Source organism: Rhinolophus hipposideros (assembly GCF_964194185.1).
Source record: "Rhinolophus hipposideros genome assembly, chromosome: 14".
Classification (NCBI taxonomy): domain Eukaryota; kingdom Metazoa; phylum Chordata; class Mammalia; order Chiroptera; family Rhinolophidae; genus Rhinolophus; species Rhinolophus hipposideros.
The window spans coordinates 10,065,077-10,078,528 of NC_138060.1; the positions used below are offsets into that span (position 1 = coordinate 10,065,077).

At 44.0% G+C, this 13,452-nt stretch overlaps 1 protein-coding gene across 5 annotated transcripts in view; it reads left to right on the forward strand.

Annotated features, from left to right (window-relative positions):
* Positions 1-13,452, forward strand: part of PRICKLE2 (prickle planar cell polarity protein 2) — a 333,453-nt gene that overhangs the window by 272,655 nt on the left and 47,346 nt on the right. For all 5 annotated transcript variants that reach the window (XM_081072618.1, XM_081072619.1, XM_081072620.1 and 2 more), the window contains 3 exons: positions 6,388-6,501; positions 9,337-9,474; positions 12,295-12,498. In XM_081072618.1, the coding sequence (XP_080928744.1) occupies positions 6,388-6,501; positions 9,337-9,474; positions 12,295-12,498 (456 nt within the window). The remainder of the gene's footprint in view (positions 1-6,387; positions 6,502-9,336; positions 9,475-12,294; positions 12,499-13,452) is intronic.

Below are 13,452 nucleotides of genomic sequence, written 5' to 3' on the forward strand. Positions count from 1 at the left end.
AAATGGGAATAATGTTCAATAAGGGCCTCAAATGAATCTGGACTATGCTAATAGTTGAGAAGCATTTGTTATATCATTTAAGAATTGCATTCGCTATAAATACATAGTGTATTTCTCTCATTGGTAAAATATAATAATAATAATAATAATAATAACCGGAAATAGGCAATTCAGGGCTGGTATGGTGGATCCTTGGTGTAATCAAAAACTTCCGTTCTTAACATTACTTCATGGTACAGGATGGCTGCCAGAGCTCCAGCCATAGTGTTTACATTCCAGACAGGAAACAGGAAGGAGGAGGGGGCAAAATGAGCCTTTGCCAACTGCTTGGCATCCTTTGAAGAGCTCTCCCAGAAGCCACATCCTTACCTATCATTGACCAGAATTTATTCACATGGTCACTTGTAGCTACTAGGGAGGTACTGAAATAGTGTTTGTAGCTGTGCGCATTGATCCTCTGAGCAAAATGATGGTGTTCTTATTAAGACAGAAAAGGAAAATGAATGGTGGGCAGCCTTCTCTGCCATAACTCCCTTACACCACCATGGTGCTGTGCAAAGACTGTTTAATTTGGAATACATTATATTTTAGTTACTGTCCGTTCATTTTGGACCATATGTTGGTTATTTTGTGGAGACCGCCAGAGGAAAACAGGTTCATCATTTCTGTAGTCAGTCATAGAGATGTATTGGGAACCTACTATTTCTGGGTTTTTTCTTCTTCCCTGTCCTCTTCCGATCTTTTTTTCTTGGTTAAAAATAAAAAGGGCCAAGACCCCACAATAGACAGAAGGGGAGGATGAGGAAGCCAAGTCCAAAGGTGGCTCGACACTTTTTAGCTGTGTGATGCTCAGTCTGATAAGTATAATGTACCAACCTTCAGGATGTGGGGAGGATTCATATAAAAACACTTTGGGCATAAGAGCCATTCAATAAATCAATATGTTCATTGATACTTTCCTTCATTGAGATAGTGAAGGACAGTTGAATTTGAAATCAACCAAGAAAGTCATACTTCTTTGCTGGGTTCCTGCTTTAAGAAAACAGAGATACTTTTAATATAGAAAATTTCCTCCCAAACTATTTGAGTACTTTTCCTTTAGGAGTTCTCATTTTGGACAGAGCTGGTGCAATCCCCATGCTCAAGCATATATGTAGGTTTGAAGGAGACACCTGTATAACTGAGTGAGACTGAACGCATTCTTTCCACTCCTCTGAGCTTACTGGTTGCCTTGGAGAAAACAGGAATCCCGCCATTTACCCAGCAACCTCATGGATTGGATGTGGAGGGAGAACACCTGGAGAACTGAGCCTCTCAAAGCGTGGCCCTGGACATCGGGGCATCACCTGAGAAGTTATTAGAAATGAAAATTATCAGCCCTATCCAAGGCTTACTGAATTAGTAAGATGTGTTCTAACAAACCTTCCAGGTGGTTCTGATGCAAGCTAAAGTTTGAGAACCACCACTCTAAATAACACACTGTGCCCGCTTTTTAAAATTAGCACACTTTTCTCTCCAGAGAGGGGTCATTGACTCTTTCTTCCATCTGTACTCAGGCAGAAATGCTGTCAAAAGTGAAGTTCCTTCGAACAAGCCCAATCTTTCAAACTGGGCGAATCCTTGCTCTGCAGACTTTATTTGCACACTGACTAAAGCTCTGACAATCCGTCTGCCACACACTAAATTATTGCCAAACCGCCCTTTTGGGAGTAACACCTTAAATAAAGGCCTTCAGCTACTTTGTTTTCATAAGCCGGTTTATTGTATTCCAAATGCTTTTGTTCAGGGGAAATGTACCTAGTACAGCTTCATCCAGGACAGAATCACAGGGCACTTCTACCTGGGCATGTTTAAAGAGAGCAAAGTTTCTAGTATAGTCTACAGACCTGCTTGTGAAGACCTATGCTCGGTAAACTCAAGAGGAAAATAAAGTGATCAACATACTAGGGAATAGAGTCCAGTGAGACGCGAGCCAGGGTAGTATACAGGATTGTTCTCTCGGGCCGCAAAGGAAAAGGATTAGCTCTGTCATCTTCGATAAGAGAGGTGGTCAGCACCACGAGAGCCCCAGGGACCACTCGTCCCTACAGTTAAACTCTGTTAGTCAACAGGGCCATTTACATTTCAGGGCAGCAAGGCGTGGACACTTCTAGTGGACAGCTTGTGCCGGGACCTGGCAGGAGAGCTAAACAAGCTCTCACAAACATGGATGAAATTCTGGAAGCTGCAGGCTGTGACTTCACTAATGTGGTAAAAACAGCTGTTTCGCTGGCTGACATAAGTGACTTTGGTATTGTCAATGAAACCTACAAACAGTATCTCAAGAGTAATTTTCCTGCAAGAGCTTTTTGCCAGGTTGCTGCTTGGCCCAAAGGAGCCTGTGTTATTGAAGCAGTAGCTGCCCAAGGCCTTCTCACAATGGCATCACTCTAAGGGGGTCTGGTGTTCTTTAGTCTGGGTATTAATGATGTTTTTAGATGAACATCTTGATTTTTGTAATCGATGTTAAGTAAGACTGGCTAAAATATCTGAAGCATTATGGAAATAGCATATAATAAGGGGAATTCAACATGAATTAAAGATGAGACGAATCCAGTTACTGATGTTATAAAGTACACTTATGCACACTCATATTCCTGGGTGTGAGAAAACTGTGCGTTGCATAGTTACTCAAATATAAAAGTAAAGGGAAATAACGTGCAGGAAAGATGAGTCACTATTTGTGAGAAATATTAGAGTACAACTAATTCAGTTAAATCCTCTTAATTTAATGGGGTGAAATATTTAGTTTTCATGTTACATATATGCTTCTGCTTTTACTTGAATAAAGTTAAAGATTTAAATTTGAATGATAGAGGTAAAAGAGAAAAAAGTGGACCAAAATTTTATATAGCTAATATTTTTCTAATGGAAATAAAATAGACATGAAGTTTTTTTTTAAAAAAAAACAAAACAGGTAATACCTTGGTAATGACCATCATTGACAAAATTGTATTGGATTTGCTTATTTATTTGTAAACATAAGTAAGTGAAACATGTTTGGGCTAAAATGAACAGTCTTCAATGTTTGCAGCGGTGGTGCCCAACTTAATTTTTGGAGTGCCATAAAGTACACTAAATATTTCCCCTGGTGTTTGTTTTGGGCTGTATGGTAGTTTTATTATGGAGGATATCAGAGGATAAAGCATGAAGCATTTCCGTGTTCAACCAGAGACAGATTGGGAATTCAAGAGTGGTTTCTCCCTCATTCCCATCCATCTTCTAATCCCCTTTGCTTGATAAAGAGCTTAGAAAGTCCAGATCCTAAATACCAGGTGGACACACAGAAGCCAACAGGAGCGGAATAACTTTTTCTCCTGAACTTGAACAGATTGGAGGAGGATTGGAAGTGGTAAGGGCCAACTCATTCTCTTTCCTCAGAGCAAGACAGATCACCTACCACACAACATGGTTTCATAGGCTGTTAATTAGCTGATTTGTTTTAATAATGGAGCGTCTCACTAACGAGGTGACTTTTTAAGTCATCTACCAAATTATTGGTTACCTTGTGAGGAAATATTTTAACACATTCTGTATTCGAGGAATTATTGGAATATGGGTAGAAGGGATACATTTTCAGTTATGGTGATCAATTGACTTGAATTGTGAACAGCAACACAAGATGTCCAGCCAGGAAAGATAGAACTATGTTCCCAAGGAGTAGCCACTGCCTCTGTTGACTTAAGAATCCAGAGTCTTCAGGACGGACCTCAGCATACCAAGATATTTATTTACCTCCTAAGGATCTCTAGGGTCACCTTTCAGACTCCTTTATCCTCCAGTCTTAAAATGGTGTGACTGCTTTAATCCAATCTCCAGGTATGGACCTTGCCTAAGGTGGGCAATCAAGGTCCCTCTCTGGGGAATTGCGAATTGAGCAAAGCTAATTAGTTCAGGAATGAAGGTTGTATAAACTCAAGTGCTGTGGGAAACCTGAAGCTTTGAGAAGGGAAGAAACAGATCTGCGAGAGAGAATAGAGCAGAGAGAAGAGGACACTGGACTTAAGAGAGATGAGTATCGCATACCAGTCACCTTCCAGGGGCAGGCCCCATTTCCTCATGGGGCCCTATAGACTGCTGGGTTTCTTGAGACAGCACCACACCTTTTTAGTAATTTGCCATTTTTTTCTCTGAACTCAAACTAGATTAAATAGCGTTTTATTTCTTGCAGCCTTCTGGCTTAGACTAAGGTGGAAGGTGGCTCCCAGGGTTGGTCTCACGCTGTCAGCTGCCAGTGTTGACCTACATTTTACAGTGGAGGAAAGGGCACGGAAGCATCTGGGTTGTCCCATTTGGAGTATACCAAGCCAGATCATATGCTTGTTGCTATCCATGCATATTATTTATTGCTATTGAGGGAAAATTGCTTTGCCTACACTCTCATTTAATTGCCACGATGTTCTGATGAGGATTCGGAGTGGGTCAGGTCACTTGCTGAGGAACAGAGATGGGACCTGGCAGAGCCAGGACTAGGGGTACACATCTCCCCGCCACGCCACGGAAGCAGCAGGGAACATTCCAACCTGCGTCAGCTGTGGACAGTATCAGAGGGCTGGGCTCAACGCACTAATCAGAAGGACTCCCAGGGGTAACCTGGTCTGGACGGTGAAGAGAGGGCTATATGAGTGATGAGGGGAGGTTGAGAGGAGCGTCAGGCAAGCTCAAATTAGACTGTTGGTTAGCAAGCATCCAGTCATTCGTGTCAGGTTAGCATTTGTCCCTAATGTTCTGTAACGATAGCAGGAGTTATGAGAATGACACAGTGATGTTTGCAACGAGGCCTTTGTACTAGCAGTTCTTTGACTTGGGAGACAAAGCCCATTCCCCAAGACACTGGGTCTGCTTCTTTATACCTGGCACTTACCTGAGGAGGCATCTGGTGCACGGATTCTCCTGAGCACGAAATGGTGTGCTGGTCTCTGACAGGCTCATCGCCAACTTCTAATCCCAAACCAACTCATGATCTGGCTTTTATTTCTTCTCGGGGAGAGTACCCTGTGGGCGGCCCTCAAAACCTGGAGCCGTTCCTTCGCACCTTCCCATCCCAGGACAGGGCTCCCTGCCAGGTGCCTCTAGGGAGCAGTTGTAAAGGCCCTGCCCTCTGAAAGCCAGCTAGTCTAGGACTAGAAGTCTGTTTACGGTTGCCTTTGGGGTTTGATTAAGAGGATGATATGAACATGATGGTGACTGGTTACGATTATTTGTTACGAAAATAAAGATGGCTTTCACATATTTTTAAGGCCTTGTCATTGCAAAACCTTTTCTCCCGCTCTCTTCTAACACTTATGACTTAGTTTCTGGAGGTCAAGGTGGACAGAACTTTTGTTAACTCTTCACCTCAGCATTCCTAAAACAAGGGTCCCTAAACTCCAAGGAATTAGACCACGTTTGTGTAGTACAAGGAATGGGATGAATTGAGAGCCACAAGTCTTCTTTCTTCTCTGTTTTGTTGAATGAATGCCTTGTTTCGCAAGAGCTGGTCATGATGCTTCTCAGAGATAGTTGAAAAGTATTTTCCATGATGTCATTGGAGCTTGTGGTTTGGGTTCTGTTTTGTTTTTTGACTTTGCTGTATAATAACATACCTTCTGTTTGGGTCAGATTTTTCTTCCCTAGTTTTGCATGCAGTTGGACGGTAGAATGTTGTTTTCTTTTCTCAGGCAAAATTAGATACTTGGTGCTTTCTGAAGTCGTAGTTAGGGTTGAGTGAGGCTTAGAGAGTACAAGAATCTGTCCTAAGAATCGTAAACAGGAGTATTCTAGGATATACAGAAATATTCTTACTAATGACGATTTTTGATGCCACGGTCCGTATCCCAGATTTAGCAACTCTTTTTCTCACAGATGTGAGTTGCTGCCTGTCCTTACAAAGGACTGAAAACCTGGAGTGTTTTTAATGTGGAGGCTGAGGGACCCAGGAGTTTGCTGAGTGCCAAAAACTGGCTCTGACTCCGATGACGCCAAGGCAGGCACTGACATATCCCTTTGGCTCGGGAGGCATGTTACATGCTGGAGACTAACAGAGAAAATGGTAAAGTCAGCTCTCGGGGGAGTCTGCGGAGAAAGCCCTACCCCTCTGGGTCCACCTGTGTGTTTGCCGATTTCTCTTTTTCTAGGAAAGTCTGCTGGCTTTATTTTTCCTTTGCAGAGAGAGGGAATACCCTCAAGATAGGGGTGATTTGCTCAATACTTTCTTTAAGGATGGAGTTCTCTGCTTGCAGTGAGAAACTCGTGCTGTTGAGTTCCATGATTGGCAGGGACAGTGGGAAGTAGATTGTGTCCTGCTTTGGGAATTATCCTCTCAGAAGTGGTCATGGGCGAGTCACCTGTGTGCTTTTCATCCTTCAGGTTCACCAGTACTACAGCTGTCTCCCAGAAGAGAAAGTTCCTTATGTCAACAGTCCGGGAGAAAAACTGAGGATCAAGCAGCTATTACACCAGCTGCCGCCACATGACAATGAGGTAAGGGGCGAGATGGACCTCGGCAAGACTTTTCTTAGAACCTTCTGTGAATTGTTACCTTTGCCACGATTAAAATGCAATAATCAATGAGACCTCCAAAGAATAACTCGGGCAATTTATTTTAGGTTTTAGCTTCCTTAATTAGAGCCAAAAGAAACTGTTGGACACCTTATGGAGAGTGTTACCGAAAAGCAGAATCTCATTATGGAGAGGACTCGCCTCTGTGGCTGGCACTACTTGCTGTTGGGGGGTAACCAGGGAGCACTAAAATTTAAAAGCTCAAGTTCATGTTTTCTTAGCTGAAGAAAAATGTACGACCCTGGTTTCCTGAGCTTGTTAGATGATTGAGATTCCCTGGGCCAATTCAAACCCCGCAAAAACTTTGTGAATTTTCAGCATCATTTCATATGAGATGAATAGCACGTTTTCCACATTATGCTGTAGTAGAAATTACGTGTCCAGATTTGCAGCTCTGAACATCTGTGTTTCTGTCATTTAAAGTCCAACTTGTGAATGTCATCTTATACCCTTGAAAGCATGGCGTGCAAGCTGTCCTTTTTTCTGAACCCAGACCCAGGGCATTTCTGGGAAGACAAATTGGTCATAAAGGGAAATTTGTAAATAACACTTTTAAAAGATCATCATGCTTGAGGGGTTTGGATTTGTAAACTAGAAATTAACTTTTCAATATCTAGTTTTTAAAAATGGTAAGCTCATAGAACTGTCCACTTAACGCTGATTGCATTTTAAACAAAAACATGATTTTAAATTGAAGTACTATGGAACCCCTTTAGAGAGCTAAACCCCAGCTTTCTACCAACTGCCCCACCCACAAGCTGGATCCCAGGGGAAATGAGCCAGTGCTTTTTTAGTCTTTACCTTCCCATATTTGAATAAAAAAGGATAAATCAGGAACCTCAAAAATAAGTTTGAATAAGTGGAGCAAAAGCTTAAACATTGAAGCCGTGATTCCCTTTCTTGTTGTTTATTTCAGACTTCATAAAAATATATAAATAATGCCTTCTCTTTAAAGCCAAGAGCAAATATTGTAACCTGATGCCCAGTTAACTAGTTTGGAAGTGAAAATTCCGGATTTTACAAGTAGGAGGGGTGTGCCTTTCTTTAAAAGCATGTCCATAAAATGTCAGTGGTGTAAGCATATATTCTGGGCTGTTCAAGTCGCTGCCGTTCTGTCCCTGGGACATGTACATAAAGACGTTTTCTTTTCTTGTTAACTCTTTTTACTGGCTGGAGGGAAGTGATCTGCTCTTCTCTGTTTTTAATGGTTTATTCTGTTTATGGTTAACTGTGCTTTCAGAAAGAGAGACCTTTCAAAATCTTTCTTCCTGTGGATGAGAATCCCTTCCATGTGAACTAGCAGGCAGGCGCCCATTTGGCGTGGCCCTTTTAAAGACAAAGGGTGATTCTAAAGTAAATATTTCCTCATTCTCTTTTCACCCACATAAGACAATTTTGATATCTAAAGCTGCATTTGGTTTTCAAATTAGGATGCACCAGTCTAGTTCAAAGTTTTCCCTGTAACCATCTGGATGACAAATCCCCTGGGCAGGTCAGTCAACCTTTCTGATGGTCGGTTTACTCTCCAGTAAAACAGGAGGTGGGGTTCGGACCGTGCTACCCAAAGTGTGGTAGATACATGACTTTGGGTGGCACATGGACATGGCAGTAAATAAAATGGAACCCTATAATGCAAGAATCCCTGCCTTCTAAACTGTATTTTATTCATAGCGATTGAGTGGTTGAATACTCAAGGGGGAGACTTGAGTTCGGTGTCAGCAGGTATATCACTCTTCTCCAAAGCATGCCAGTCTGCCCTTTTTAAGTCGCAGCATGAAGAATCTCCATTGTAGGGTCTCCCACAAGCAAAAGTAGCCAGCTGAAATCTAACGATGTGGTTTTGTTCTCTATTTAGTTTTATGGTTACCTACTGGTTTTTGCAGGTGATACAGGTTTTCCATTTGTAATTACAATACACATTTTCGAAGTAAATGTATTTAAGTTTTAATAAGTGAGTCCGTTTTAAAATAGGATTAAGTAAACAGTCGTTCAAGAGTATGGTGAAATTCTCAAGGAGTGCATGAGTAAGGGGAGAGAATGGGAAATACTGGATTTGAATGTCTTTAACGTCCATCCCTTAATTCTGTTTCTGTGTTAAATATGAAGGAAAATACCTTATACAAGCTGGTGCATTAAACAAAGCCCAGCAGGCAGCTCTTTGCCTCCTGCACACAGATAAGCTTGCAGGGACACCCGTGAAGCAACACAGATACCTTTGAACCAACTCTTCAGACTCAGGCCTTTGGTTCCCCATCTTCCCAAAAATGAGATGGGAGAAGAGAAGCTGTGAGCACACTGACTGCTGTTCTGGCTTGCTAGCCTGGAGCCATCCATTGGTGTCAGGACCATTTACATGGGCACGTGGATGTGAAAGTGTTGGGACCCCACAATCAGTGTGAAGATCCAAATCAATACGAAAGAAGGAGAAAGTCCCAGAAATTGCCTGGCCCCAAAGCTCTCCCTGGGGATTTGGATCTTGGCGCAATGAGCAGAGTAAAGCAGTAAGGAGGAGGAACAGGTACCTTTATCCTGCTCAGGACTTGGGCTCCAGAGTTCGGAGCATTTAGTAAGCTCTTTTGTCTGTCAACAGTCTTGGGTAGAGACTCATATTAAATGGCCCCAAGCCTAGTGGTGATAAAGTACAGGCCAGGACGATAAAACCAAACAGGAGTGTGTTTCATGAGAAAACTCTCAGGCATGAGCATCAGGAATCCTAAAAGCAAGACTGACCTCTTCCACGCCATTCTCTGTGTTCAGGTCCGATATTGCAATTCCCTGGATGAGGAAGAAAAGAGGGAGCTGAAGCTCTTCAGCAACCAGAGGAAACGCGAAAACTTGGGCCGAGGGAATGTGAGGCCCTTCCCAGTCACAATGACCGGCGCTATTTGTGAGCAGGTGAGCATGGACTCTAGGAAGTGAAGAGGGATGCTCCTCCCCCTCCGTTCATTCCACAGTTAGTCACTGAGTGCTGTCTTCTCCGTGCCAGCCACTATTTGGGGGTCAGGGGAGATACAGCAGTGAAGAAAAATGTAAAAGCTTGATTTTGCCCTCGTAAGGAGTTACGTGATAGGGGGAAAGTCAGACAATAGCATAAATGAATAACATAGAAAAAAATACAGCAGGGAAGGGGGATAGGAGTGCTGGGAAGGTTGAAGTGTTCGTAAAGTGGCCTGGAAAGCCCCGCTTAGAAGGTGGCTTGTGAGCAAAGACGGGCAGACGCTGAGAGTGAATCATGAATGATGCAGTCTTGGGTGCAAGGGGAGTACAGAGGGAACAGCCAGCTCAGAGCCCTGAGGCAGGAGCGTTTGTATTGTGTTCCAGGAAGGGCAAGTTGGCCAGGGTGGCAGGGCAGAAGGAGAAAAGACAAGACCTCGCAGGGCCAGATCCGGGAAAGTTATATAAGCCACTGGAAGGATTGGAGGAGATTTGAGGAATGACAAAATGGAGTGTGCCTGGACCATGGGTCAGCCGCTTGCCCAGCACCATCGCAGGACCAGTGCCACTTAAAGGGGCGGTAAATGATCGCCTCTTTGGTTTGAGGGCTCTTTAGCCAGGTCCATGAAGTACCCTGCATTCTCCCTAGCAGCTCACCGAACTGAAGAGTCTGCATTTGTTCGTTCTCTTCCTCTCTGGTATGGTGGTCAGGACATGGTGGAGGGGTGTCTTAATGAACGCAGGGTGGGACTCCAGCCTGCCTGCGTTCCCCTGGTGCCTCCTGTCCGCTGCCAAAAGCCTGCCTATGCTGATTATCATTGTCCGCCCTTCTCTTAGCTCTGCTGCTGCTTGTACAGCCCCAGCTAAATCCTTAAGCCCTAGGTCACCCATTCAGGTGCGGAGACCTGTGAGCTGGATCAGTGAAGAGAAAGTGAGACAGGACCTGAGGGCAGTGGATGCTGTTTGGGGGCTATTTTGGGTTTTTTATAGATTTCAGAGGAATGGGGTGAGAAGACTCAGGTAAATGACATGGAGATGCTACTTAGCAGGGGAGCTAAAGGACCAGAGATTTGGCAGTGCACTGGGGTCTTCATCCTTGAGACCCACCCTTGAGATGCAAGTGGTTGGTGGTTAGATGTGAGATTTGGTGTGCTCAATTCAGGACCTCTGCCACTCGTGGAACCAGCCCTGCTATGTTTACTCAAGGAAAAAGGATGGTTGGGATTTATTTCTTAGGCAGATGTCAAAAATAGTAGAGAATAATGACAAGAGCATGGAAGCAGACATAAGTCTGACTCATATTTCTCCCAGATGAGCTTGACTGTGTTGCTTTGCCTCGGTTTTGTTATCTGCAAAATGGGAATAACAAATGCCTATGTCATAAACTATGTTGAGGGTTAAATGGCATCCTGTATTGTTAAAGTAATTAAATAAAAAGGCCATTATTACACTGAGGTGGCTCTAATGCCTTGGTAGCCTACAGAAACAAACCAAAACCTAAGCCAAAGTTGATGTACTAGAATCTGAGAAAATGAAACTTAATAACTAATCGCAAACAGCCAACTACGCTTTCCCAAATAAGGCAATCACTTAATGTATAGCCAATCAAATAACTCCCCTACTTTGCTTCCCCTTCTTCCCTATAAGAACCTCTCCCCGGCTCATCAGTGGGGGCTCCTAACCTCCACCAGACAGACGCTGCCCAGTTCAAATCAGTATTTGCTCAAATAAACTCGAAAATTTTAATGTGCCTCAATTTATCTTTTAACAGTATGCATAGCCCATTCTACTAATGCTGTGAAAGGCAGGAGAAGCACTTTTTATAACACAATGTCTTTCTTTTGTCTGCTCACTCACATGAATAAGCTTCCAGAGACGGTTCCGTGAGAGCTTTACTTCATTTCCGAAGCATTTCATCCCCTATGATGTCCATGGTAGAGGAAAGGTTTCGAAGTAGCTTTTCTACTCTTCAGCCCCTCTTCCCAGAGCTCAGCCGCGTGCTCGTGTGGGGCCTTGGTACTAGATCCTCAGGCCCTCAGGCTGTGAACCTCATGACCAACACCGTGGTCAGCAGAGAGGCTTCCCCCGACCCACTGCCTCACACGTTATTCCTCCCTCAAAGACCCTCAGACCATATTCATCTAATCCAGACCCCCACCATAAACGTGGGTTATCAAGGAGTCTGCCTTGTTCCCTTCTGGATAGGGAAAGGAACTTTGGAACCTGGGTGGGAAGATAGGGGAGGGAGGGGGAAGAAGCCCTTTCTAGAGTCTGGTCTTAGAAGTGATGCCTTTTTAATCGAGGCTATGAAAAAAGATGTTAGAGGAAGCAGGCTAAAAGCATGCCCGAAAGGCTTTTAGAGAAATAGTTAAAGGTAGGCATATGTTTGTGAACCCACTCCTTTGCCATCTTACCAGCCCCCCACAGCCTACTCCTTCTGGTGTCAAACTTGGCTATGGCTCTGGATGGAGTGTGGAGGGTCTCAAAGATAATGAGACCTTCACTCTGTGTGAGTTTGCCTCCTGCCTGCAAGAGTTTTTCTTCCTTTCCCACCTCTGTGACCCCTTACATTCTCAGTTACTTTATCTGCAGCTTACGTACAGGCCCTAGCAAAGGAGAGTGAGGGGAGGGCACAGGTGTAAAAGCAGGCAGTACGGGAACTAGTTGGTAAAAAGTGCTCAGTAGCCTGCTATTGGTGGTGGGGATAGTCGTTTGTCACTGATGCTTGGCGCTGAGAGACGGGAGCCAGTGTTCAAACTGACGTTTCAATTTCCCTCACAGTGTGGAGGACAGATTAATGGTGGGGACATCGCTGTGTTTGCATCACGCGCCGGCCACGGTGTGTGCTGGCACCCACCTTGCTTCATCTGCACTGTCTGCAACGAGCTCCTGGTGGATTTGATCTACTTTTACCAAGATGGGAAGATATACTGTGGCAGGCATCACGCCGAGTGCCTGAAGCCACGCTGTGCAGCCTGTGATGAGGTCAGTTCACGCTCCTTGGGGCTTGCAGCCCTGCCCATCCCCCGTATGTGCCCCATAACCAACACATTGTCCTGTGGCTTCCTGCACAGCAGAAAACCATAGGCCATTCCACCTTCTTCTATTAACCCTTTCGAGAGAGAAGCTCCACCCATTCCTGGTTGCTAGCATGTCAGGGATTGTCACCAGTGTCACCATTTTACCAAATGTGACAATCTCCTGGTCCTCCAGGTGTAAAGGCAGTTCATTTCTATGGTTGAGGAGATTTCCTGGCACTAGGTCAGTTCATAACTCTTACAGAAAAAAAAAGGCATTGTGCAGCTTTAGATTTCAGCCTGAAACCCAAGGAGTAATCCCAGTAACGAAGTGCCACTTATATCTTCAAAAGTTCCATTTTCTGAGCTTCGATGTGACAGGTTGGTTTGAGAAGAGAAGCAAACTGGTAGCATTATTTAATTTTCCCACAATGTACAAAAGTTCTGACAAGGACTAAGGAGGCAAATGGACATTCCATGTGGATACCTCTGCCCCACGCTCCAAGAGGAACTTGAATTTGCTACCTGCCCCAGGTAAGAATGCAGACAAGAGTACAAAGCCCATGCCTCATGCTTTCTCCCACCAGAAGCTCACCCTGATACGATCTGTGAGCTGGAAAAGTAGAAAACTTGGTTTAGCTTGAAGGTTTGGAGCTTATAGCTCAATAAAAAAAATTAAGTTTGGAGCAGAAAGGAGAATGTTCTAAATCTGACTACTTTTTTGGGAATCATTTAGGGAAAGGTCTCAGACAGGGGTTTCCTCCTACACAGATTTTTGGTTCTGTCTCACCCTGCAATGTGGGACTGTGTAAACAGCACTCCCCTTTTTTAGCCAGAGTTCACTATTCCGTGGGCATTTCTTCCTTTAAACTGCCTGGGAGAGAATCGGTCTTCTAGGAGGAAGTTGATCAGTCTTAACTAA